The sequence below is a fragment of the Hyla sarda genome, chromosome 7 (assembly GCF_029499605.1).
Source record: "Hyla sarda isolate aHylSar1 chromosome 7, aHylSar1.hap1, whole genome shotgun sequence".
Lineage (NCBI taxonomy): Eukaryota > Metazoa > Chordata > Amphibia > Anura > Hylidae > Hyla > Hyla sarda.
In genome coordinates this window covers 187,402,739-187,429,607 of record NC_079195.1, presented here as the reverse complement: position 1 = coordinate 187,429,607, position 26,869 = coordinate 187,402,739, and the positions used below count along the sequence as shown (strand labels likewise).

At 40.9% G+C, this 26,869-nt stretch overlaps 1 protein-coding gene across 1 annotated transcript in view; it reads left to right on the top strand.

Moving 5' to 3' along the window:
* The first annotated feature begins 2,092 nt into the window (after positions 1-2,092).
* LAMC2 (laminin subunit gamma 2) overlaps positions 2,093-26,869 on the top strand; it is a 51,340-nt gene continuing 26,563 nt past the window's right edge. Inside the window, exons 1-14 of the mRNA XM_056531877.1 lie at positions 2,093-2,208; positions 9,425-9,622; positions 9,771-9,888; positions 11,752-11,853; positions 14,306-14,442; positions 16,392-16,520; positions 17,277-17,466; positions 17,742-17,854; positions 20,349-20,567; positions 20,660-20,842; positions 22,280-22,525; positions 24,707-24,843; positions 24,964-25,111; positions 25,210-25,415. Of these exons, the coding sequence (XP_056387852.1) occupies positions 2,097-2,208; positions 9,425-9,622; positions 9,771-9,888; positions 11,752-11,853; positions 14,306-14,442; positions 16,392-16,520; positions 17,277-17,466; positions 17,742-17,854; positions 20,349-20,567; positions 20,660-20,842; positions 22,280-22,525; positions 24,707-24,843; positions 24,964-25,111; positions 25,210-25,415 (2,238 nt within the window). The 5' untranslated portion in view covers positions 2,093-2,096. The remainder of the gene's footprint in view (positions 2,209-9,424; positions 9,623-9,770; positions 9,889-11,751; positions 11,854-14,305; positions 14,443-16,391; positions 16,521-17,276; positions 17,467-17,741; positions 17,855-20,348; positions 20,568-20,659; positions 20,843-22,279; positions 22,526-24,706; positions 24,844-24,963; positions 25,112-25,209; positions 25,416-26,869) is intronic.

Here is a 26,869-nt window from a genome sequence, read left to right as displayed (position 1 = left end):
CAGCGCCTCTGTGAACCCCATTTTTCTCTCCCTCTCTGCGCATACTTGATTCGCCTCTGGTAGGTGCCGGTTTGGGTCAGAAGGCAGCAGCCCAGCTACCGTTAATGCCAGCAGTAGAGTTGTGCCTATTTATAGCACAACTCCAACAGATTATTATCTCGCATTGGTATGGTGATTGGACACAAACCTTATTGAGAAACTACACAAGGGATTGCCCCCTGTTTCTTGTTTTTGTTTCCCCACTTTACTTCTTTCATCTATATATTTGTCATCAGAATCCTCATTTTCATCTGTATATCTGTCATCATCATCCTGGCTGCCATCTTTCATATATGTATCGTTTATCTGGATCCTGGCTACCATCTTTCATATATGTTTTGTTTATCAGAATCGTGGCTGCCACCTTTCACCTGTTATCACAATCCTGGCTGTCATCTGTCATCAGAATTTTGGCTGCCACCATCTTAATATCTGACATCAGAATCCTGGCTTTCATCTTTCATCTATATATCTGTTATCAGAATCCTTTTTGACATCTTTTACCTATGTATCATTTATCAGAATCCTGGCTGCCACCTTTCATCACAATCCTGGCTGCCATCTGTCATCTCTATATATATATATATATATATATATATATATATACATATATATATATATATATATATATATATATATATATATGACATCAGAATCCTGGCTGCCATCTGTCCTCAGAATCTTGGCTGCCATCTTTCACCTATATTTATATGACATCAGAATCTTGGCTATCATCTTTCATCTATATATATGACATCTGAATCCTAGCTGTCCTCTGTCTCCAGAATCTTGGCTGCCATCTTTCACCTATATATATATGACATCAGACTCTTGGCTGTCATCTTTCATCTATATATATATATATATATATATATATATATATATATATATATATATATATAACATCAGAATCATGGCTGTCATCTGTCTTCAGAATCTTGGCTGCCATCTTTCATCTATATATATGACATCAGAATCCTGGCTGTCCTCTTTCATCTATATATATATATGACATCGGAATCCTGGCTGTCCTCTGTCTTCAGAATCTTGACTGCCATCTTTCATATATATGACATCAGAATCTTGGCTGCCATCTTTCATCTATCTATATATATATATATATATATATATATATATATATGACATCAGAATATTGGCCGTCCTCTTTCATCTATATATATGACATCAGAATCTTGGCTGCCATCTTTCATCTATATGTATAACATCAGAATCTTGGCCGTCCTCTTTCATCTATATATATGACATCAGAATCTTGGCTGCCATCTTTAATCTATATATATGACATCAGAATCTTGGCCGTCCTCTTTCATCTATATATATGACATCAGAATCTTGGCCGTCCTCTTTCATCTATATATATGACATCAGAATCTTGGCTGCCATCTTTCATCTATTTATATGACATCAGAATCCTGGCTGCCATCTTTCTTCTATATATATATATATATATATATATATATATATATATATATATAAATATATGACATCAGAATCCTGGCTGTCCTTGACTGCCATCTTTCATCTATATATATGACATCAGAATCTTGGCTGCCATCTTTCATCTATTTATATGACATCAGAATCTTGGTTGCCATCTTTCTTCTATATATATGACATCAGAATCCTGGCTGTCCTCTTTCATCTCTATATATGACATCAAAATCCTGGCTGCTATCTACGACATCTTGCATTTTGTTTATGGTGAAACAGACACAGGCTCCTAATGTTACACTTACACCTCTAAGACATTTTTTTAGCAGGGCCATATGCATTCCCATATTTTGCTGCATCGGTCACCCCCGGTGCACACTGAGTAGGTTGTATGTTGTGCGGAGCAGGATCTAGTGTGTGTCTGTGAAATAGAGAAGGGTTGGGCTGTTATTCAGAGGGTGAGTCACAACAGAAGATCTTTGTGTCTGTAATGAGTCAGGTTACAGTGAACTTATAAAACACACCTGAAGGAGACTGAGGCAGCCAGACTGAGGGTGCAGCGTGCACAATACACACAACTATCCAACAACACCAACTACAATAGGATGGTTTTATGGAGGAGCCTGGACCCACCACTGCTGCTGCTTCCACCACTGCTGCTGCTGCTTCTATTCCTGAGTTCGCTGTCAGTGGTTTTTGCTGCATCACCCATAGACGGTGAGAATCACGATTTTACTTTCGGTGGTGGTTAGTAATTCTTCATGGAACCCAAAGAGTTAAATCATGTTATGCGCCGGCTGTCCATTAGCTGCTTGCGATGCTACATAGTTACATAGTTAGTACGGTCGAAAAAAGACATACGTCCATTCCCCGATTTCATTTATATACGTTTTAGAGGAGTACAACACACACTTTTGGCAGTGACATTATGAAAAATATTTTTATTATTATGTACCACACTACACTATATAGTATTATTATGTACCATATGTACCACGCTACACTATATAGTATTATTATTATGTACCACACTACACTATATAGTATTATTATGTACCATATGTACCACGCTACACTATATAGTATTATTATTATGTACCACACTACACTATATAGTATTATTATGTACCATATGTACCACGCTACACTATATAGTATTATTATTATGTACCACACTACACTATATAGTATTATTATGTACCATATGTACCACGCTACACTATATAGTATTATTATGTACCATATGTACCACACTACACTATATAGTATTATTATTATGTACCACACTACACTATATAGTATTATTATTATGTAACATATGTACCACGCTACACTATATAGTATCATTATTATTATTATGTACTACACTATATAGTATTATTATTATGTACCACACTACACTATATAGTATTATTATTATTATGTACTACACTATATAGTATTATTATTATGTACCACGCTATACTATATAGTATTATTATTATTATTATTATCAAGGACCACACTACACTATATAGTAGTATTATTATGTGCCACGCTACACTATATAGTATAATTATTATGTACTACACTATATAGTATAATTATTATGTACTACACTATATAGTATTATTATTATGTACCACGCTACACTATATAGTATTATTATGTACCATATGTACCACGCTACACTATATAGTATTATTATTATGTACTACACTATATATTTTTATTATTATGTACCACGCTACACTATATAGTATTATTATTATTATGTACTACACTATATAGTATTATTATTATTAATAATGTTATAATTACTATGTACTACACTTTTTTTCGTGTAAAAGAGATTAGGCTGAAATACTAGACACCACCCATGGGCAAGAGTGGTGTTGTTTGTAGAACAAAATAAAGACCCTTCTTTTGTAATCATGGACAATTCCGTTTCTAAATTGTCATTTTTTTTTCTTTCCCTTCTGTTCCGCAAAACATAAAAACAACTAACATACCCCATTATTGCTCCTTTAAGGGCTTCCCACCCAACTTTGCAGGCAAATATGTCTAATTTTGCAGCAGTACAGAAAAGGTGTATTAAAGGGGTATTCCAGGCAAAAACTTTTTTTTATATATTAACTGGCTCCGGAAAGTTAAACGGATTTGTAAATTTCTTCTATTAAAAAATCTTAATCCTTCCAATAGTTATTAGCTTCTGAAGTTTTCTGTCTAACTGCTCAATGATGATGTCACGTCACAGGAGCTGTGCATGATGGGAGAATATCCCTTGCATGATGGGAGAATATCCCCATAGGAGCTGGACAGCTCCCGGGACGTGAGTCATTAGAAAGCAGTTAGACAGAAAACAGCAACTCAACTTCAGAAGCTAATAACTATTGGAAGGATGAAGATTTTTTAATAGAAGTAATTTACAAATCTGTTTAACTTTCCGGAGCCAGTTGATATATAAAAAAAAAGTTTTTGCCTGGAATACCCCTTTCAGGAGTCAAGAAGAGCTTGTGTTTCCAAAATAGGGTGCCTCCAGCTGTTGCAAAACTACAATCCCCAGCATGCCCGGACAGCCGTTGGCTGTCCGGGCATGCTGGGAGTTGTAGTTTTGCAACAGCTGGAGACACCCTGATTGGAAAACACTGATGTAAGCCGGTAATGGAGCTTGTCCTGATAGCCTGCAGCTTTCCAGGTGTTGCAAAACTACAACTCCCAGCATCCTGACAGCCACAAAGATTCTAGAAGTTGTTGTGGGTCTGCAGCATCTGGGGAGCCAGAAGTTGGGACAATCTGCTGTACAAGGATTTCTTGTTTGCTTCATTCTATATCTACTACATTAGTCCTGGTGCATAGTTGTATTGGCACCAATCCGGTTAGATTTGGTGAAAATAAAGGGTGTATTGTGAGACCATTTGGCACGGTCAAGTCATCAAGCTTCATAGGCACGTCAGAGATTTTACCTTTCCCTTATATAGTTACGTGTTATAGACCTTGTAGGAAGTTGTTGCATTTTTTAGCTGGTGATGGAACTTGATGTAGGGTTTATATAGGAATTTTGAAATGTAACTGCAAAAGCACAAGCGGTATACAGGGATTGTATGTATTTTCTAGTAGCTTATATACAGGATGTTCAAGGAATTCAGGACACTTTTAATATAATGTTTAGGTATTAGCCATGGGTAAGAGAGGCAGAAGAGAAGGGGATATCCAGTCTGTAACTATTGATGATCTGTCCTCAGGATACGACATCAATATTAGAATTACGGAGGTCCGACTCCTGACACCCCTTCTGATCAGCATTGTAAAGGGGCTGCGAAGCCAGTGTAAGCACTGCAGCCTCTTTAAAGTGTACCTGTTATATCACAATACAATAATGCTTCTATGTTACCCACTAGGTCATACAGATGCTTTACATGTCTTTTTTATGTGTCTAGATTCTGCATTTGGTTCATAAAACTCTCTGCTGCTCACTCATTCTGACATCTACTGCTCAGGAAGGGGCGTGTTTGAGGCAAGCACTGAGCCCGCCCTCACTTACCATTCATTCACATCCTCCCTGAGTCTGCTGTGCAGTGCCTCTTTTTTCAATCACTGCAGGTTTCTCTGTAACCCCATCTTCTCTGTTTTCATGCTCCAGTTTTATAGGACAGGAGTGAGCACATACTGTACTAGTGCTAGTCCCACCCTCACTTCCTGGACTATGTCCCAGCCTGTGTCTGCCTGATGATGCTGCAGCCAGACAGAATTATGTTCTGGATGGTATGGGGACCCCTAGTGGTCTTTTTTTTATAAGTCATGATTTCTATAAAAGTATATTAGAAAGGTTGATGTTTTGGAAAGATGTCATAATAAGAAAAGTTTTTGATTATTCCCATTTAATGTTTACTTGAGCTTGTGCTTGCATTATTTATGTTGTGGAAGGAACTGCTGCATTGCTCTTTTGACTTGAATGGGGAAATGATACATCATCGCCACTACAGCAATGGAAGGATGAGCTCATGCAAACAAAAAGGGTGATCTGGAAGATTTCCATTTAGTCAGATCCCACCGATTTAATGTTGATGGCCTATCCAGCAGATAACTCATAATTTTTTACAGACTGGGTAGCCCCTGTAATAACCAGTTCAGCTCTGCATCATCTGAATACATACTTAGATTTCCACTTGCCATTATCAGCTTTTTTGCTTGGAAGGGCAATGCTGGTCAGATAATATCATAGATGCTTTGTTAAAGACAATCTAAAACAACGCAGACACCGCAGGGCACCTGCATCATCTGTGCTGTTTTACATTGTCTTCAATAAAGCATCCTCTGTATTATCTGACCAGCGCTGGATCATTGTACCAGGCGAGGCTGCTCAGATACACTGGCCAAACCAGCCCACTTTGAGGGAACCTGCCAACAGTCTACAGTGCATGGGGGTCTTTCAACTCAACCTTTACATATGACATTGGGAAGAGAAGGATCAGGAATGTTGGATTTCACCTTCCCCGACACCATAGCTGTCTGCAAAACAAAAGAAACAGCGCTCCGTGGTGTGTGATTGCTAAGACTAGGCAACCGCATGCTATGATGAACGCTTACCATGGATGGTTACACCAACCAAGCGTAACATTGAAAACAGTGTAGAAATGTAGTATCCCTGCAGACCCCCCCACGTTAAAATCCATGCAATCCCCAAACAACAGCGGGATCAAAAGCAGGTGCTGGTAACACTCAATGGAAAGATACGTTTATTCACCCATAATGCAACACGTTTCACAGTATGACCGCTTCATCAGGCATGATGAAGCGGTCCTACTGTGAAACGCATTGCATTATGGTTGAATAAACGTATCTTTCCATTGAGTTTTACCAGCGCCTGCTTTTGATCCCGCTGTTGTGTGTGGATGCCATAGCTGTCTGACAGCACATAACAAAACTGATGTTCGGCCCTGCCAACTGTTCATATGTATGGGGAGATTTTAAGAGAGAGTTTTTGGAGATGTATCGCCATGGGCTCCTTACCAACTACTATTGGTCCCTACCAACCTGTTTTAGACCGTGGTTTCTTGGGTACACCTATACTGAGGTTCTACCCTTCATCTGTACATGTTTTACAGCCTTACAATCTTTGCTGTTCTCATTCCACACATAGGACATATCAATAAAGTTATAATAGCTTTTTGTGCATTGTCCTGCAGTAGCCCATTATTGTGTCACTTGGGCTCACCAATAGATTCTTTGGTGTTCTTGTAGGGAGTAGACCCTGACTATTTTTAATAATTCTTTAATAATTCTATTAAGTAATTCCTAAATGACCAATTGGTCCATTTACCCCAGCAGACATTTATCTGAGCTTGGTCAGTATTTGTGCATCCGCTCTTATAATATTGTAATAAGCATTTAGTCACCTTTCATGAATTATATGGATAATAGGATGTAGGCTGCATTGTATGCCACAATAGATTGATAAGGCTAGATCAATATCAGGAAAAAAAACTTTAAATGTGCTTGTTTTGGTAATAATTTAAAGGAAAGCTGTCAGCTTTCTGCCCCCGCACTAACCAACTGTACTGGCTGGTAGTGCGGGGGATGCTGATCAGTTTCATGCTTACCGATCCGGCACGCCGTTCTGCCGTAATCTTCTTTTTTCGGTATATGCTAATGAGTTGCTAACTGGCACTCTGACGTCAGTGCCACCTGCAACAGCGCCGCCCAGCTCATCAATATTCCTCCCCTCCATCCGCCTCTCCCTCTTCTCCCCGCTCTGTAATGAAGAGAGAGGGGAGGAATATTGATGAGCTGGGCGGTGCTGCGGCCCGGCACTGATGTCAGAGTGCCAGTTAGCAACTCATTAGCATATACCAAAAATAGAAGATTATGGCAGAACGGCATGGCGGATCCGAGCACGGTAAGCATGAAACTGATCAGAGTCCCCCGCACTACCAGTCAGTACTGCTGGTTAGTGCGGGGGGAGAAAGCTGACAGTTTTCCTTTAAAGAGAATGGCCAACAAGATTCTGAGCCATTACCACAAGTGGGAATCCAGCCTATGGGTTATATAATGATTATGGTGAATCAAGGAGGTGTGACAGGGATACAGCCATAAAAGAGAAAACACTACCTGGGGTGCAGAATGCCAATGGTATTTCTTATAGTATAATAACAGTATTAGCCACACAATGACAGGAGTGTCAAGAGGCAAGGTATTTAAGCCATGTGACTCCAGAACTTTCTAAGAAGAGCGAGTAGACGCTCATCACACGGGACTAGCGGTATTGTATTGTAGAGATCTGCTCCTTGGCTGGCACCTAACTGGTGTGGAATGTAATCGTGTTACAACCTGAGTTTTGCTGGATCAGAATTATAGACCCTTGAAAGCGAGTTCTAAGCAGCCGTAAACTATTAATTTATATCAGGGAATTATAATAGTGAGACAGACCTCAGAATAGTTGGTGAGAACATACGTCACCTAAACAGCCCAAATTACTAGTTCTCAGCCCTGATTATCCTGTTAAGGACATTTTCACTGTCTGGTGTTGGAAAATAAATATGTTATGACTTGTATGGGCAGATGAGAATGGGCTATTAAAAGAGGAGGCTCACCTTCAATGAACCCTGGCTGGTATATTAGGGAGCTTAGTGATTGACCAATAGAGGAGAGCAGCATGAGGACGTCTAACACCCCACTCAGTCAGTTGCAGGGCTCACCCTATGATAGATGGTAACAAGTGCAATGGTTTCGGGAAGTACCTCTATATGGTATATTGCAGAAATGAGTATAGCAAACAGTGTCTATGGTGCCCTACAGTGCCGCACATTGGCCAAATCCAACTTCCATATGGTTGTTTTATTAACAATGTTTTTTATAGTGCAGTGAATGGTAGCAACAATAATGCAATACTGTAAACTGTTTAAGTAACGGTGCCACACAATGCCAAACATAATACCACCATATAGTGCTCAAATAATACCAACCTACAGTGACCAAATAACTTCACTATACATTATCTAATCTAACAGTGCTACATAATGTTTAAATTAAATGTTTCAGCTTATATAATCAATATTAACATTGATAGTGGTTACAAGCCTCATGTGCCTAGTCGTTCATGGCCCCCTCTTGGCCACATAGGTTGCACAACCTTTACTCCAAGTGTAAGGTGAACATACACTTGTTAAAAAAAACATTAAAGGGGTACTCTGGTGGAAAACACTTTTTTTTTTTAATCAACTGGTGCCAGAAAGTTAAACAGATTTGTAAATTACTTCTATTAAAACATCTTTACCCTTCCAGTACTTATTAGGGGCTGTATGCTACAGAGGAAATTATTTTCTTTTTGAATTTCTTTTTTTTGTCTTGTCCACAGTGCTCTCTGCTGACACCTGATGCCCATTTCAGTAACTGTCCAGAGCAGGAGAAAATCCCCATAGCAAACATATGCTGCTCTGGACAGTTCCTGATACGGGCATCAGGTGTTAGCAGAGAGCACTGTGGACAAGACAAAAAAGAAAAGTATTTTCTCTGTAGCATACAGTTGCTAATAAGTACTGAAAGGATTAAGATTTTTAAATAGTAGTAAATTATAAATCTGTTTAACTTTCTGGCACCAGTTCATAAAAAATAAAAAAATTAATTTAGCCCACAGCTATATCTCCGAAAATTCCGATACAAATATCGACTCAGCTGAGCGTTCCTGTGTTGTGAATAGAGAGGAGGGGTAAACCACTGCCAGACAGCTTTGGTGGCAGCTTGTCTTCCTGAATACAGTAGGGTCAGGCAGTTCAAATCCACTGAAGGAAAAAAGTATTACATGCTGACTATTAACATCTACAGGCTGTCTGTATAATGCTAAACAAGGTCATCTTTTCTATTAAAATATATTGTAATAGCATATCCCTGAAATGGAGTTTCTAATCACTTTAAGTATCCTTCTTACATTTTACTTCTTTTTCCAATCCTCCAGTCCATATATCCGTTTGCAACTGTAATGGCCACTCTCAGCGCTGTGTGTTCGACCCAGAATTGCAAGCACAGACGGGTTCTGGGTTCCGCTGCATAGACTGTAATGGAGGCACAGATGGTCCAAACTGTGAGAGATGCAAAGAAGGGTACTACCCGCAGCAAGATGGTGCCTGTGCGGCTTGTCGCTGCCATGCTAAAGGTATGGTGTCAAGAAGCACAAGGCTGCTTGATGATTAGCTTGACTACTTACTAAAATGAATACTTATAGAAAAGTAGGGATCACTATATGGGTAATGGTACCAGATCTCACCTTGCTGATTTGCCTTGTGCTGTACCCCCCTTTGCAGGTTCTCTTAATTCTCAGTGTGATAACTATGGACGATGTAGCTGTAAGCCTGGTGTGATGGGTGAGAAGTGTGACCAATGCCAGCCTGGCTTCCATTCCCTCACTGAGGTTGGGTGCAGGTAAATATCCTTTATATGAGGGTTCATCAACTGAGCTGCTATGGTAGTTAAAGGGGTACTCTGCCCTAGACATCTTATCCCCTATCCAAAGGATAGGGACCCCTGCGATCACGGCTGCGGCACCCCAGACATCCGGTGCACGGAGCAAACTTTGCTCCCTGCCGGATGACTGGCGATGCGGGGAAGAGGCTTGTGACGTCACGGCCATGCCCCCTCAATGCAAGTCTATGGGAGGGGGCGTGACGGCAGTCACGCCCCCTCCCATAGACTTGCATTGAGGGGGCATGGCTGTGACATCACGAGCCTCCGACGCTCTAAAGGATCGCCGGGTGCATCAGGGAGATTGCAGGGGTCCCCAGCAGCAGGACCCCGCAATTAGACATGTTATACCCTATCCTTTGGATAGGGGATAAGATGTCTAGGGGCGGAGTACCCCTTTAAGACAGACCATGCTTTTCAGCTGCTTGGTGGTAGAACACCTTTTATGGGACTGACAATGATGGATCTGAAGAATCAGTGGTGGTACTCCGCTGGCTTCCGCTTTGCCTGATTTTTAAGAGGCAGTAAAACGGATGCCCCTGCAACGTGCTTCTGAAATCTACACTAACTAGCACAGATTTTAATTTCTTTTTTTTGTTAGTGTAAATTAAAATAAATTTGGCCACACCTTTATGACAAGCTCCATTCGCTTGGCCAGCAAGGCATTAAGTTCAAAATTCGTATAATTTTGTACAAAATCGAGGTTTGCACAAAAAAGTTGCAACTTTTACTGTCTATAGCGTGGTTTTAAGTCACATGGACATGCCCTAAGTACAGTACAGACCAAAAGTTTGGACACACCTTCTCATTCAGAGTTTTCTTTATTTTCATGACTATGACAATTGTAGATTCACACTGAAGGCATCAAAACTATGAATTAACACACGTGGAATTATAGACATAATAAAAAAGTGTGAAACAACTAAAAATATGTCATATTCTAGGTTCTTCAAAGTAGCCACCTTTTGCTTTGATTACGGCTTTGCACACTCTTGGCATTCTCTTGTGGAGATTCAAGAGGTAGTCACCTGAAATGGTTTTCACTTCACAGGTGTGCTGGTGTGGAGGAGGAGGTGTGATGGTGTGGGGGTGCTTTGCTGGTGACACTGTTGGGGATTTATTCAAAATTGAAGGCATACTGAACCAGCATGGCTACCACAACATCTTGCAGCGGCTGCTATTCCATCCGGTTTACGTTTAGTTGGACCATCATTTATTTTTCAACAGGACAATGACCCCAAACACACCTCCAGGCTGTGTAAGGGCTATTTGACCAAGAAGGAGAGTGACGGGGTGCTGTGCCAGATGACCTGGCCTCCTCATTCACCGGACCTGAACCCAATAGAGATGGTTTGGGGTGAGCTGGACCGCAGAGTGAAGGCAAAAAGGACCAACAAGTGCTAAGCATCTCTGGGAACTCCTTCAAGACTGTTGGAAGACCATTTCAGGTGACTACCTCTTGAAGCTCATCAAGAGAATGAGTGTGCAAAGCAGTAATCAAAGCAAAAGGTGGCTAGAACCTAGAATATGACATATTTTCAGTTGTTTCACACTTTTTTGTTATGTATATAATTGAACATGTGTTAATTCATAGTTTTGATGCCTTCAGTGTGAATCTACAATTTTCATAGTCATGAAACTAAAGAAAACTCTGAATGAGAAGGTGCGTCCAAACTTTTGGTCTGTACTATATATATAACTGGATGGAACTGACACAGTATTGGATTTAGCTGCATCAGATTAGCAGTAAATAAATGAGTGTATTCTTTTCTAGATACCTATAACTAATAATACATGGTCCCTTTTTTCCCCCCTAAATATCAGACGGCAGGGCTGTCTATGTGACCCAGCAGGCAGCAGCCAAGGATGCGACAGGGAAGGAAATTGTGTTTGCAAACCTCAAGTCACTGGACTGGGCTGTGACAGGTAATGTGACTTTATGTAGTTCTGTTCATTGTTCTGGGGTCTGATGAGATAAGAAATATTCTGGATAAATGACAATGAATATAATATTATATATAAGTGACACTTGTCTATGTAAACCAGTAACTATCTATTTCTTTTGGCTGTTTCACAGTGAACAGGGATCATTATCAGTTACTATAGTTGTTGCAGCAGTCAAAGTTGCAATCGGGCATTGAATCCATTAAAGGGGTACTCCGGTGGAAAACTTTTTTTTTTTATGAACTGGTGCCAGAAAGTTGAACAGATTTGTATATGTATGGGACGATTGGCATCAGCCTCATGGGGGAAAGGGGGGTTGCCATCCTCTGGATGAACACAGTAGGTTGAACTAAAAGGGTGGAAAGCACGGTAGAAATCATTATTCTTTTAAAATCAACTGGTGCCAGAAAGTTAAACTGATTTGTAATTTACTTCTATTAAATAAATATTTACCCTTCCAGTGCTTATTAGCAGCTGTATGCTACAGAGGATATTCTTTTCTTTTTGAATTTCTTTTTTGTCTTGTCCACAGTGCTCTCTGCTGACACCTCTGTCCGTGCCAGGAACTGTCCGGAGCAGAATAGGTTTGCAATGGGGATTTTCTCCTGCTCTGGACAGTTCCTGATACAGGCATCAGGTGTCAGCAGAGAGCACTGTGGACAACACAAAAAATAAATCAAAAAAGAAAATAATTTCCTCTGTAGCATACAGCTGCTAATCACTACTGGGAGGGTAAAGATTTTTTAATAAAAGCCATTTACAAATCTGTTTAACTTTCTGGCACCAGTTGATAAAAAAATAAAAAAATTTCACTGGAGTATCCCTTTAAGTTCAACCTGTGTTCATCCAGAGGATGGCAAACCCCCTTTCCCCGCCAGGAATCGCCCCATAACAGGAAAAATTCCTTCCTGGCTCCAGTATGGCAACCAGAATTAATTCCTGGATCAACATTTCTATATTTTTTAGAAAAACATCCAGGCCCATTTGTTTATTGAGTCAGACATCACAACATCATGTGGCAGAGAGTTCCATAGTGTCACTGCTCTTACAGTAAAGAATCCCAGTCTGTGATGATGAGAAACCTTCTTTCCTCTAGACATAGAGGATGCCCTTGTCATGGTTACCAGCCTAGGTATAAAAAGATCACTAGAAAGATCTCTGTACTGTCCATTCATATATTTGTACATTGTGATCAAAGACGTCTTATCTCCAAACTAAATAACCCCAAGCTTGATAACCTGTCTTGGTCCTGTAATCCTCCCATAGCATCAATTATCTTTGTCGCCCTCCTCTGCGCTTTCTCCAGTTCAATCATGTCCTTCTTTTATACAGGTGCCCAAAGATGGGCACAATACTCCATGTGCGGTCTGACAAAATCATGCAGAGGCAAAACTGTATCGAGTGTCTGTGCCTCTCTTGATACATCCCATGACATTATTAGCCTTGGATACAGCTGCCTGGCACTGGTTACTAAAGTTTTGCTTACAGTCCATCAGTACCCCCAAGTCCTTTTTAGTAAAAGTTTTACCTAATGTTTCATTATTTAGCACATAATTGCTTTGTTGTGGCACCAAAAGGTCAGATTGTGTGATCACAATGTCACTTTGTGACATCATAATTTTGAATTGTGACATCACACCACACTATTATGGCATTACGGTTTGGATTGTGACATCTACCAGTGCACCAGCAATACAAAAGGGCTTTGAAATTTTGGCATGGTGAAGATATTAAGTTATAAAGTACCCCCCCCCCCCCCCCAGCCGCCCAGGAAGTAGTCTTCTGGGCGGGGACTTACACTTACCAGCACTGTTCGCTGCGGCTGTGGCCCTGCCCCGACGGCACAACCTCCCCCGGGGATGGTGAGGATAATGATTTTAGCATATATATAACACATTGCCAAGCGTTATATATGCTAAAATATGCTGATTGGCTCCCTTTAAAACACATGTCCTATTTTTTATACCACTTAATTTTAAGCTAAATATTCAGTACAATTACCCAGTTACATGATGAATGTCTGGCTGCTTTGAATTAAATGTATTAGTTGCATACAGTTAGTTCCCCCTAGTGGTGACTGCAGGTTGACAGAATTAATCATTTACCTCTGGTAAGGAGATTTTTTTTTTAGCTCATTAACCAAAACTCTGGACATTCACTTTACAGAAAATGAGACATCACATGCTGACCAATGAAGTGAGGCATTCACTGGCTTTTATGGATACTGGTAATCTTATAAAGCAAAATTGTGTTAGACATGGGGGATCCCAATCAGAGTGAACCTTCGCTATTACTTTTACATGCAATAATGGCATTTTTTACATAACTTGATTCAAACACATTTAGCTGTTCTTCTTCTGGATCCACACAGTAGGTAACAGCAGATAGTGAACTCCTCAGTTGCATAAAGTCAACATTATGGTGTTTATTGCAGGTGTAAGCCTGGATACTATGACCTGCAGGCCGGGCGGTCGGAGGGTTGCTTGCAGTGTTTTTGCCATGGACATTCTGCATCTTGCAGCAGCTCCACTGACTTCAGCAGGAGCGAGATCACATCTTCATTTGAGAAAGGTGTGTTACACAAATGTGGAGTCTTTCCATATTTCTTTTCGAAGGGAGCTTCCTCCTACACTTCACTTCTCTCTGTGTGAGCTTTCCTAAAGCTTCCTTATATTAGGTTCCTATAAGCCTGAGTGCAATTTCCTGTTGTTTTTTTGTCTATAGAATAGTAAGGAAAAGTCCCACAGAGATAGATAAGCAATGGACAAAGGGTTAACTAATAATGCAATCCCCCCCAGTGACATACGACTTCCTTCTAACATTCGCCCCAATACATGAAAGAGGCTTTATGTAAATAAAGTTTATTGGTCTAATGAAATAATGACACTTTTTAAAATAGTTCATTTATACATTTCTCGCAGTCCTTATATTCTTGCTTGCTGTCAGCAAATGAAATTTATTTACATTGAAAGACTGAAAACTTATCCCAATAGGCTGAATTCACACCAGCATAATACGGGAGCATTTTTTTGTGTGCATATTACGGGTGCAAGTCCTGGCCCAACCTGCCAGTCTGATGACCCAAAGTGACAACTTGTGGTCATGATTAGTGTTGAGCGGCATAGGCCATATTCGAATTCGCGAATATTCGCGAATATATGGACGAATATTCGTCATATATTCGCGTATATTCGCATATTCGTTATATTCTCGTTTTATTTTCGCATACGCGAAAATTCGCGTATGCGAAAATTAACATATGTGAAAATTAGCATATGCGAAATTAGCATACGCGAAAATTCGTATATGCGAAAATTAGCATATGCGAATTTTCGCGCGCCAGTCTCACACAGTAGTATTAGAACCTTCTTTACACCACACAAGTTGGAAGCAGAGAGGGATGATCACTGTGATGTGTATTGTGAAGAAAAAAACAAAAAAAAAAACGAATATTCGTAATTACGAATATATAGCGCTATATTCGCGAAATTCGCGAATTCGCGAATATGCGATATTCGCGAATAATATTCGAATTGCGAATATTCGCGAGCAACACTAGTCATGATACAGATACAAAAATGTGCCCGTAATATGCTAGGGTGGACCCAGCCATAGGTGCAGGGCTTACTAAGTGCATCTGGACTCTTTCTGGTAACATGTTATTTGAGCAGAAGGACATGAATTCCATTTGTCACAAACTAAATGTAAAACATTGCATTACGTTTTACTATACAATGAACATGTTTCATTTAGTAAAACTAGGAGAATACATGTCGGAGGTTGGACCTGGTACATAGCTGTGCACTTATGTACCAGATACGTTATTACAAAGGCATATACAGTGACCCCCCCGACCTACGATGGCCCCGACATACGATCATTTCAACATATGATGGCCTCTCAGAGGCCATCGCATGTTGAAGGCAGCATCAACATACGATGCTTTTGTATGTCGGGGCATCGCATAAACGGCTATCCGGCAGCGCAGACTGCTTCAGCTGCCACCGGATAGCCATTTACGGTGCCCTGTGTGGTCCGCTGACGATCACTTACCTGTCCTCGGGGCTCCAGCGCGTCCTCTTCGGGATCCCCTGCATCGTCGGCGCTCTCCATCGTCGTCATCATGTCGCTGCGCACGCCGTCCCGTCATCCAATAGAAGCGGCGTGCGTAGCGACGTGATGGCGGCGACGGAGAGCGAGGATGCCGGGGAAGCAGAGGCCTTGCCGTAGAGTCGGGGACGCGGCGACAGCGATGGAAGCTTATACTGTCATCATATAGGATCACAGGACATAAGTATTACAGGTTACGCTTAATTAAAAAAAGATGGTATACAATGCACACTTGCCCAGGGTTGGCCACAAGGACAATATTTCTGGATACATTGGGTCTATGGAGTCTAGTGACCCATTCAGTGTATACACCAGGAGTACCTGTTAACAAGCCGCACAATTACACCAGCATTATTGTGTACAGATCTCATGCTTTCTGTCTGATATCATATCCATCCACTTTCCTACAGATGTAGAAGGCTGGACTGCAGTTCTAAAAGATGGATCCCCTGCTCCAGTCCCTGTCCGCATGTCTCGCCATCATAAAGAGGTGTATCTAGCATCACGACAACTGGAACCTCTCTATTTCAATGCTCCAGGTAAAGCGAATCAAAATTCAGTATATGACTGTGTTTTCTAAGAGAGTGTACTATTTGTATAGCCAGGACTGGGGAGACATATTTTGGTGCCCTAAGACAGATGGCACCTCCCACAAGTGTCCTGGATTCCCAATGCTAGCAGTTGCACCCACTCCTGGGCTGGGCTCACAGTGACGCCCTAGGCTGGTGCTTATCTTGCCTACCCCTTGTTCCGGCCTTTTCTATAGCTCACGTATATTAGAATTACAGCTGTTGGGTTTGCAAGCCTCTTCATTCTGTCTGGCTAGACCAACTATTTGTTCTCTACTTCACAGCAGGCGTTTAAAGGGGTATTCCAGGGAATTTTTTTTCTCTTTATATCAACTGGCTCCAGAAAGTTAAACAGATTTCTAAATTACTTCTATTAAAAAATCTTAATCCTTTCAATAATAATCAGCTGCTGAAGTTGAGTTGTTGTTTTCTGTCTGGCAACAGTGCTCTCTGCTGACATCTCTGCTTGTCTCGGGAACTGCACAGAGTAGAAGAGGTTTGCTATGGGGATTTGCTTTTACTCTGGACAGCTCCCGCGACAGGTGTCATCAGAGAGCACTTAGACAGAAAAGAACAACTCAACTTCATCAGCTCATAAGTACTGAAAGGATTAAGATTTTTTTAATAGAAGTCAGTTTATATATATATATATATATATATATATATATATAAAAAAAGTTTTTTCCTGCATAACCCCTTTAATGTCTGATCCGTATAATTTTGCAGGTGCTTTCTTAGGAGATCAGTCTCGGAGTTATGGCCAGGTGTTCTCCATAAGTTTCCGCATAGATCGAGGGCGTCACCGGGCTGGTTCTGAAGATATAATACTAGAAGGAGGAGGCTTGAGAGTCACCGCGCCACTTACTTCATCCAAGACTTCATTGCCCTGCAGATTACCTCAAACGTACACCTTCAGGTGAGGTGACATCACCCAAAAAAGTGCAACTATTCGTTTATACGTGTGCCCTGTTTCCCCGAAAATACACCCTACCCCTAAAATAAGCCAATGTATTTTGTTCAATGTAAAAAAAAATAAGCCCTACCCCGAAAATAAGCCCTAGTGTGTTTTTTTTGTGACTAAAATTAATATAAGACCCGGTCTTATTTTCGGAGAAACATGGTAATAACATTTTGCTTGTGATTTCCAAAATAAATAAATAAACAACTTACTCAGCCGTCTCCTCCCTACAGACTGGATGAGCTCTCTTTCAGCTCTTGGACTCCCAAAATAAGTCATTTTGACTATCGTCGTCTTTTAAGTAATGTGACGTCCTTAAGAATTCGTGGTACTTACGGAGAATACAGTAAGTTCCAGTAAAAGCAGATCTTCTGCCTTCTATTTAAGATACATCCTGTGTCCATTATCTCAAGACAATACTAAAAAATGGGGGGAGATTTATTAAAACCTGTCTAGAGGAAAAGTTGATCAGTTGTCCATAGCAACCAATCAGATCGCTTCTTTCATTTTTGTAAAAGGCCTCTGAAAAATGAAAGAAGCCATCTGATTGGTTGCTATGGGCAACTGGTCAACTTTTCCTCTGCACAGGTTTTGATAAATCTCCCCCATTGTGTATTATGCTTCCTAGTGGTATAAATCTGTGTTTTTCCAAACTGTGTCTTCAGCTGTTGCAAAACTACAATTCCCAGCATGCCTGGACAGCCTACGGCTGTCCAGGCATGCTGAGAGTTGTAGTTTTGCAACAGTTAGAGACATTGGGGGAGATTCATCAAAACCTGTCCAGAGGAAAAGTTGCTGATTGGTTGCCCATAGCAACCAATCAGATCGCTTCTTTCACTTTTCAGAGACTTTTTCAAAAATGAAAGAAGTGATCTGATTGGTTGCTATGGGCAACTTGGCAACTTTTCCTCTGGACAGGTTTTAATAAATCTTCCCCCACTGTTTGGAAAACACTCGTACACAGTGGTCATATAATGCAGTCATTTTATGACTATGCTTTTTCTGTTGGCATCACGTTATAGAGAAGTAATTGATGTACAGTATATCTTTGTGTAAAAAGATTTTGTGTAACTTATTTACTGAATTCCCTGCTCTTTCTGTTCGTCGGAGTCCAGTGGGCAGTGTCACTTAATGATAGGACCACCCACTGGACTCCGAAGCATGGAAAGATCGGATATTCCAACCAATAAGTTACAAGTTATACAAAATCTTTTCCCACAAATATATATATATATATATCATTTCACTCAGTATTTCCTGCTCTATAACATGATTCCGATATAGAATATACTGTACATAGAAAAAATAAGCGGCACATAGGGTAATATTGTCAAACAGTCGCACAATAACAAAAAAAACAACCAGGTGTTCACCTGAAGAAGTTGTGTGGTAGCCACAACGCCAATAGAAACAAATCAATTCTACTGCGGGGAGAGCAGTGTCCCATTAAATGTAACACAGAGTTAAATGTACACCTCCCAGTTAAATGTATTCAAATAGTAAAAAGTAAAAAAAAAAGAAAAACTTTGTGTCTCAAGATTGTGGAGATAAAACAAGGACCCAAGGTACCAGATTTAAAGGAGTAGTCCAGTGGTGAACAACTTATCCCCTATCCTAAGGATAGGGGATGAGTTGCAGATCGTGGGGAGTCCGACCGCTGGGGCCCCCCGCGATCTCCTGTACGGGGCCGCGACAGCACGTGGGAAGGGGGCGTGTCGACCACCGCACGAAATGGCGAACGACACGCCCCCTCAATACAACTCTATGGCAGAGCCGGAGCGCTGCCTTCGGCAATCTCCGGCTCTGCCATGGCGATGTATTGAGGGGGCATGTCGGCCGCCGCTTCGTACGGTGGTCGACACCCGCTATCTGGCCGGAGAGCCTGGCCCTCGTACAGAGAGATCGCAGGGGGCCCCAGCGGTGAGACCCCCGCAATCTCAAACTTATCCCCTATCCTTAGGATAGGGGATACGTTTTTCACCACTGGACTACCCCTTTAAAAAACAAGTAAATGTGAAATTCATTGGTCTAAAATTGGTATTGGTTTTCTGATACATAAAATATTCTTCCATAGATACAGTCCTTGAATATTTTTATACCAAAGGATTTGCATTTAATTATAATTTTTTGATTCTGGTACCTTGAATCCTTGTTTTATTGGCACAATCTTGAGACACAACATTTTATTATTTTTTTTATTTTAACTTTTTATCATTCCGATATATTAGATCGCATTTTAAAGGGGTATTCAGGTGAAAAACTTTTTTTTTTTTTTTGTTTTTTTTAAATCAACTGGTGCCAGAAAGTTAAACAGATTTGTAAATTACTTCTATTAAAAAATCTTTACCCTTTCAGTACTTATAAGCAGCTGTATGCTACAGAGGAAATTCTTTTCTTTTTGAATTTCTTTTTTTGTCTTGTCTTCAGTGCTCTCTGCTGACACCTGATGCCTGTATCAGGAACTGTCCAGAACAGGAGAAAATCCCTATAGCAAACCTATGCTGCTCCGGACAGTTCCTGACACGAACAGAGGTGTCAGCAGAGAGCACCGTGGACAAGACAAAAAAAAGGAAATAAAAAAAATAGAATTTCCTCTGTAGCAAACAGCTGCTAATAAGTACAGAAAGGATTTAGATTTTTAAATAGAAGTCAATTACAAATCTGTTTACCTTTCTGGCACCAGTTCATTTAAAAAAAAAAAAAAAAAAAGTTTTCCACCAAAGTACCCCTTTAATGACGACAAGTTTCCTTTAGTTTTTTTTTAATCAAAGATCTTGACCTGACATGGAATAGCGGAATAGCCACGGTATAGATTATTCTTTATTTGTTATCTCCATCAGGCACAGGATACCTGCAACATGTTACTCTTGTCTCCGCTCGCCCTGGTCCTGGGGATTCAGCTCCTTGGGTGGAGAAATGTGATTGCCCCGTTGGCTATAGAGGTGATTCCTGTGAGCAGTGCGCCCAAGGATACTACAGAGAATCCCCAGGACTTGGGGCTTTCAGCTCATGTGTTCCTTGTAGATGCCAAGGGGGAGGCCGGTGTGACCCAGAAACAGGTAAATACAGCATTGTGTTTTTGTTTGGTCCTAAGTTTATTCGCATTCGGTTTTGCCAATTTTTTTTGGGTTGCATTTTTGTAATTCTTCAGGTGACTGTTATTCCGGGGATGAGAATCAGATTATTGACTGCGCTGACTGTCCACATGGACAGTATAATGACCCCCGGGACCCCCAGAGGTGCTTGCCGTGTCCTTGTGGTTCTGGAATCGGATGCTCATTGTCTCCAGAGACTCAGGAACCTGTGTGTGATCACTGTCCTGCAGGGCTAAGTGGTGAGTAGTAAGAGTTCTGTTTGCATAGGAGAATGGAGGTTTTAGTTACATATTAAAAGATACAGTCTATGTTATAGCACCCCCTACAGTTAGGTAAATGGTAATTTCTGCAAAAGTTGCAGGTGACAGATATAGTAAAAGCTGCAGGTTGATGCACATTTAGTGATGCACATTTAGGGTTGCCACCTTTCCTGCAGAAAAATACCGGCCATGCTAATTTACATAACTAATTATATAGGCGTGACATCACAGGATACACATATGTGAGGGAAATCTTGTCCTCTTCTGACCCCTATAACTTTTTTATTTCTCCTTATACGGGCCTGTATGAGGGATCATTTTTTGGGCCCCGATCTGTAGTTTTTAACAGTAATATTTTTGTTTTGATGTGACTTTTTGATCGTTTATTTTTTATTTTTTTTATCACATTCGGAAGTTGCAGTTAGTTACTAACTACAACTCCCAGCATGCCCTGATACAGCCTGTGGCTCAGCAGCTGCCCCAAATGAAATTGAAACTCCCAGCATGTTGGACGATACAGTAGTATATATTATAGGTCAGGGTTTCCCATCCAGGGGTGCCTCCAGCTGTTGTAAAACTACAACTCCCAGCATGTTGGACTATATAGTAGTATATAGTATAGGTCAGTGTTTCCCAACCAAGGGGGTGCCTCCAGCTGTTGCAAAACTACAACTCCCAGCATGTTGAACTATATAGGAGTATATAGTATAGGTCAGTGTTTCCCAACCAGGGGGTGCCTCCAGCTGTTGTAAAACTACAACTCCCAGCATGTTGCACTATATAGTAGTATATAGTATAGGTCAGTGTTTCCCAACCAGGGGGTGCCTCCAGCTGTTGTAAAACTACAACTCCCAGCATGTTGGACTATATAGTAGTATATAGTATAGGTCAGTGTTTCCCAACCAGGGGGTGCCTCCAGCTGTGGCAAAACTACAACTCCCAGCATGCCCGGACAGCCAACAGCTGTCCGGGCATGCTGGGAGTTTTAGTTTTGCAACAGCTGGATGTGCTCTGGTTGGGAAACACTGGTATAGCATATAGTATAGTAGTATATAGTATAGGTCAGTGTTTCCCAACCAGGGGGTGCCTCCAGCTGTGGCAACACTACAACTCCCAGCATGCCCAGACAGCCATTGGCTGTCTGGGCATGCTGGGAGTTGTAGTTTTGCCACAGCTGGAGGCGCTCTGGTTGGGAAACACTGGTATAGCATATGGTGCAACATATTCCAGGAATTGGAGGATTGGTTGGATAAATACCGGCCATTGCATTGCCGTTATTTGTAATATAAAAATACCAGCAGGGTGGCCAAAATACCGGCCGTGCTGGTAAAATACCGGCCAGGTGGCAACCCTATGCACATTGTGCACTCAACTGCAAACATCTCATAATGGTCTTTAACACAACTTCCTCTCTAGGTCATCAATGCGAAAAATGTGCAGATGGATATTTTGGGGATCCTGAGGGAGAACATGGACCTCAGCGTCAGTGCAGGCCTTGTGCATGCAACAATAATATTGACCCGAATATACCGGGAAACTGTGACAGAGTGACCGGAGAGTGCTTGAAGTGTATCTATAACACCGGTGGGTTCTACTGTGACCGCTGCAGAGAAGGATACTTTGGGGACCCATTGGATCCAAACCCTGAACGCAAATGTATAGGTAATGTTCTTAAGATTTTATTTAGGCAAGATGCTGCATACCTATGAATGGGCAGCGATGCCCAGTGTTTGTGTTCTGTTGCAATTGACGTATTCTGCAATGCTGTATTACCTTATATAATATCAAAATTTAGATAGATTGCATGATTGTTGACTGTAATAATTTGGCTGAAATATTTAATATACAGCAAATTGAGATTTTTTGATTGTGGAAATCATTTTGCTTTCAAGCAGCTACACAGAAGTTGCCATTCACAGGGCTATTAAAGGGGTACTCCGGTGGAAATTATTATTATTATTATTATTATTATTATTATTATTTTTATCAAGTGGTGCCAGAAAGTTAAACAGATATGTAAATTACTTCTATGGTAAAATCTTTACCCTTCCAGTACTTTTTAGCAGCTGTATGCTACAGAGGAAATTCTTTTCATTTTTAATTTCTTTTTTTTTTGTCTTGCCCACAGTGCTCTCTGCTGACACCTGATGCCCATATCAGGAACTGTCCAGAACAGAAGAAAATCCCCATTGCAGACCTATGCTGCTCCGGACAGTTCCTGACACGGACAGAGGTGTCAGCAGAGAGCACTGTGGACAAGACAAAAATGAAAAGAATTTCCTCTGTAGCATACAGCTGCTAAAAAGTACTGCAAGGGTAAAGATTTTTTAATAGAAGTCATTGACAAATCTGTTTAACTTTCTGGCACCAGTTGATTTAAAAAAAAAAAAAAATGTTTTCCACCGGAGTACCCCTTTAAGCCTAAGGTTAACAAGCTATGGAAGTAAATCATAGAAAAGCAGCTGCTGATGTCAATTGCACATTTGTATGTATTTGTTATGGGAAAATTCTCACAGTATTGAAACCACCTGTCACTAATCCTATTGACCGACACTGCTGTCTGGTTGTTTATATACATAGCATGTAAGAATACAATACAGTATACGGTACTTTAGACTTAATGATAGACTATGACCATTTCTTATAGCAGTTGGGAATCCACATTTTGGCCAAACCTAATAACTATAGGAAGATCTGGGGGTTTTCATTATTACATGTAATACTATAGCATCTAAGGGGGACTGTCTCTTGGTGGGTACAAAGGTTGCAGTTGACCTGGGTCCTGGAGCTTAAAGAGTACAGTACCTGTCACCAAACTAAACTTTTAATAGGTTGTTCCTTATGTAATTATAAGACACTTTGCTATTTAATTGCTGTAAAAATTCTCAACCTTTATATGTTTTTAAAGGGGTACATCGGTGCTTAGACATCTTATCCCCTATTCAATAGATGGGGGATAAGATAACTGATCGACGCGGCACCCTGTTTGTAATCAGTCCCCGGCGACGTGTGACGTCACGCCTCCGCCCCCGTGTGACGTCACGCTCCTCAATGCAAGCCTATGGGAGGGGGCGTGATAGCTGTCACGCCCCCTCCCATAGACTTGCATTGAGGGGCAGAGCATGAGGTCACACGGGGGCGGAGGCGTGCCGTCACACGCCGCCGGCCCCGTGATAGACAGTAATCAGACCCGGAGCGAACACGCTCTGGGGACTGATTACAAACAGGGTGCCGCGTGCAAGATCACGGGGGTCCCCAGCAGCAGGACTCTCACAATCAGGCATCTTATCCCCTATCCTTTGGATAGGGGATAAGATGTCTAGGCACCAGAGAACCACTTTAATGTGATTGAAAAAACGTCCACTAGGTGGCTCTGTTCTGTTCCCTGCCACAAGTCAAACAGTTAGTTTGGTCTCTTCCCAGCCTGGCAGGAGACCAAACTCAGGAAGTGCATGCGGGGCATGGCAAGGCACAGCTTCTGCAGGCTTCATTGATGTCAAGCCTGCTGGGGAACGCCCACTTTCCCTCTGTAAGGGAACTCTGTAAGGGAACCTAAAAGATGCATCTACCTATATGTTTTAGACAAGTAGTATAATTGACACTGCAAATGACTTATGATAACATGACAGTAAGTTATTCTATTGTAGCATTTGTCATACATATTAGATCATACAGTATAAAAATGCTTAAGGTTGGTCATAGACCTTCAAAAGCTGTTATCAGAATGAACATTCCTCCCGATTCCTAAACTGCCCCTAGAGGTGGCTGCGGGAATAATAAAAAAAAGTTAACCCTTGTTCTTTTCAGTAGAATGTGTTCATAAGTTTCTGTCTTCTCTCGTAGCTTGTTACTGTCACCCAATTGGTTCCCAGCCGCCAAGCTGCCAGAAGGATAGCTCTTGTGTGTGCAAACCGGATTTTTATGGGGACAATTGTGATCAGCCACAATGCCCCAGTTGTTATTCCCAAGTTAGCGACAAGGTAGGTCTCTAGGTAAAAGCTCCCATCAGTATGTAGACCTGTTATATTGTGTACAAACCATTCTGTTATCTTTTAAAATGAATATAACATCAAAAATATATATTTTATTACCTTTCCTAGATAACCCTGTACAGGAGGATGCTACAGGGTCTGGCTGGTGGTGGCAATGGCCAAAGTCAGGTGACAGATACCCGTTACTTAGAGGAGCAAATGAGAAGAGCTGAGGAGGCATCCAAAGCCATGCTAAGAGATTCAGAATCCGCTCACGGTAAGATCTGCTCCGACACCAGAGCATGTGACCCCAGTGACCACATTGTATAATCCAAGTGTCTGTGAAAAATATATATTCAGTATATCCTCCCTCAGGTGCTGAGTTATCCCTGCAAAAACAAGTGTCCGGGCTACAAGGGTCACAGGCAGAGGCCCAGAATGACCTGGAGCGAGTGCAGATGAAGTTACAAGGTGCCCTGTCTCAGTCCAGCCAGTACCAAAGCCAGTTACAGGACATAAAGGGAAAGATCACACTTGCAGCGCAGCAACTCAACGGGGGTCAGGCTGAATTAAACCAACTGGTAATTACATTAAAAAAATAAATAAATAAATACCTGGTACTGTTGCAGTTCTCCTCTTTGTCCATGGCAGAGCAATGGTCAGCACTATCTGAAAGGTGGTGGTGCACGAGGAAAAAAGTAATGCAATATAATGAAGGAGGTCCCAGCACTCGGTGAGTGCTGGGACCTCCTTCATTATATTGCTCCTCTTTGTCCAGTCTACTTTGCCGGATAGATGGCAACACTGCTTTTAATATGTGGGAACATGGACACCATAAACCTCTATTTCTTTCAACCTATCCTTTCCATATTATCTAGTGATACTTTGCCACTTAAAGGGGTACTCCGGTGGAAATTATTTATTTATTTTATAATCAACTAGTGCCAGAAAGTTAAACAGATTTGTAAATTACTTCTATTAAAAAATCTTAATCCTTTCAGTAATTTTTAGCTGCTGATTACTACTGAGGAAATTATTTTCTTTTTGGAACACAGAGCTCTCTCTGCTGACATCACGAGCACAGTGCTCTCTGCTGACATCTCTGTCCATTTTAGGAACTGTAAAGAGCAGCATATGTTTGCTATGGGGATTTTCTCCTACTCTGGACAGTTCTTAAAATGGACAGAGATGTCAGCAGAGAGCTCTGTGTTCCAAAATGAAAAGAATTTCCTCTGTAGTATTCAGCAGCTAATAAGTACTGGAAGGATTAAGATTTTTTAATAGAAGTAATTTACAAATCGGTTTAACTTTCTGGCACCAGTTGATTTAAAAAAAATAAATAAATAAAAAAAAGTTTTCCACTGGATTACCCCTTTAAACCTTAGACATCTCCTGAATCTTGTTTCTAATACTCTTCAGGGGGTTTGAGCACAACTACATGTAGTGATATTTTTCACACACATGTTTTTCATGCTCCAGTGGTATATGGGGTCCGGGCACTTCTACATTTGTACTGACATTTCATAGTCACAACATATTTCTCATATTCTTCAGGTGTAAGGGATCTGGATACATATACATTTGTACTGATAATTCATAACTAGTGCTGAGCATGAGTATCCGAAATGCAAATTATTACTGCGAATATTGGCACTTCGCGATTTCACAAATATTTAGAATATAGCGAAATATATTCGTAATGACAAATATTCATTTTGTTTTTCTTCACAGTACACATCACAAAAATGGATGTGTACTGTGCAAAAAAAAAAAAGTGATCATCCCTCCCTGCTTCCAGCTTGTGGTCCAAAGAAGGCTCCAATATTATTTACTGTGTGAGTGGGTGTGGAGCGCAAATATTTCGTATATGCGAATATGCAAATATTCGCAAATATCGGCACTTCCAGAGGACACTGATCCCTCCCTTCTTTTAGGTGAAAGGTATAATCGCGCATGCGCACTATTCGAATTTCATTACGAATTTTCACATGGGAAAAAAAAGGGAAAAAACATAGCGAATATGCAAATTTCCCGA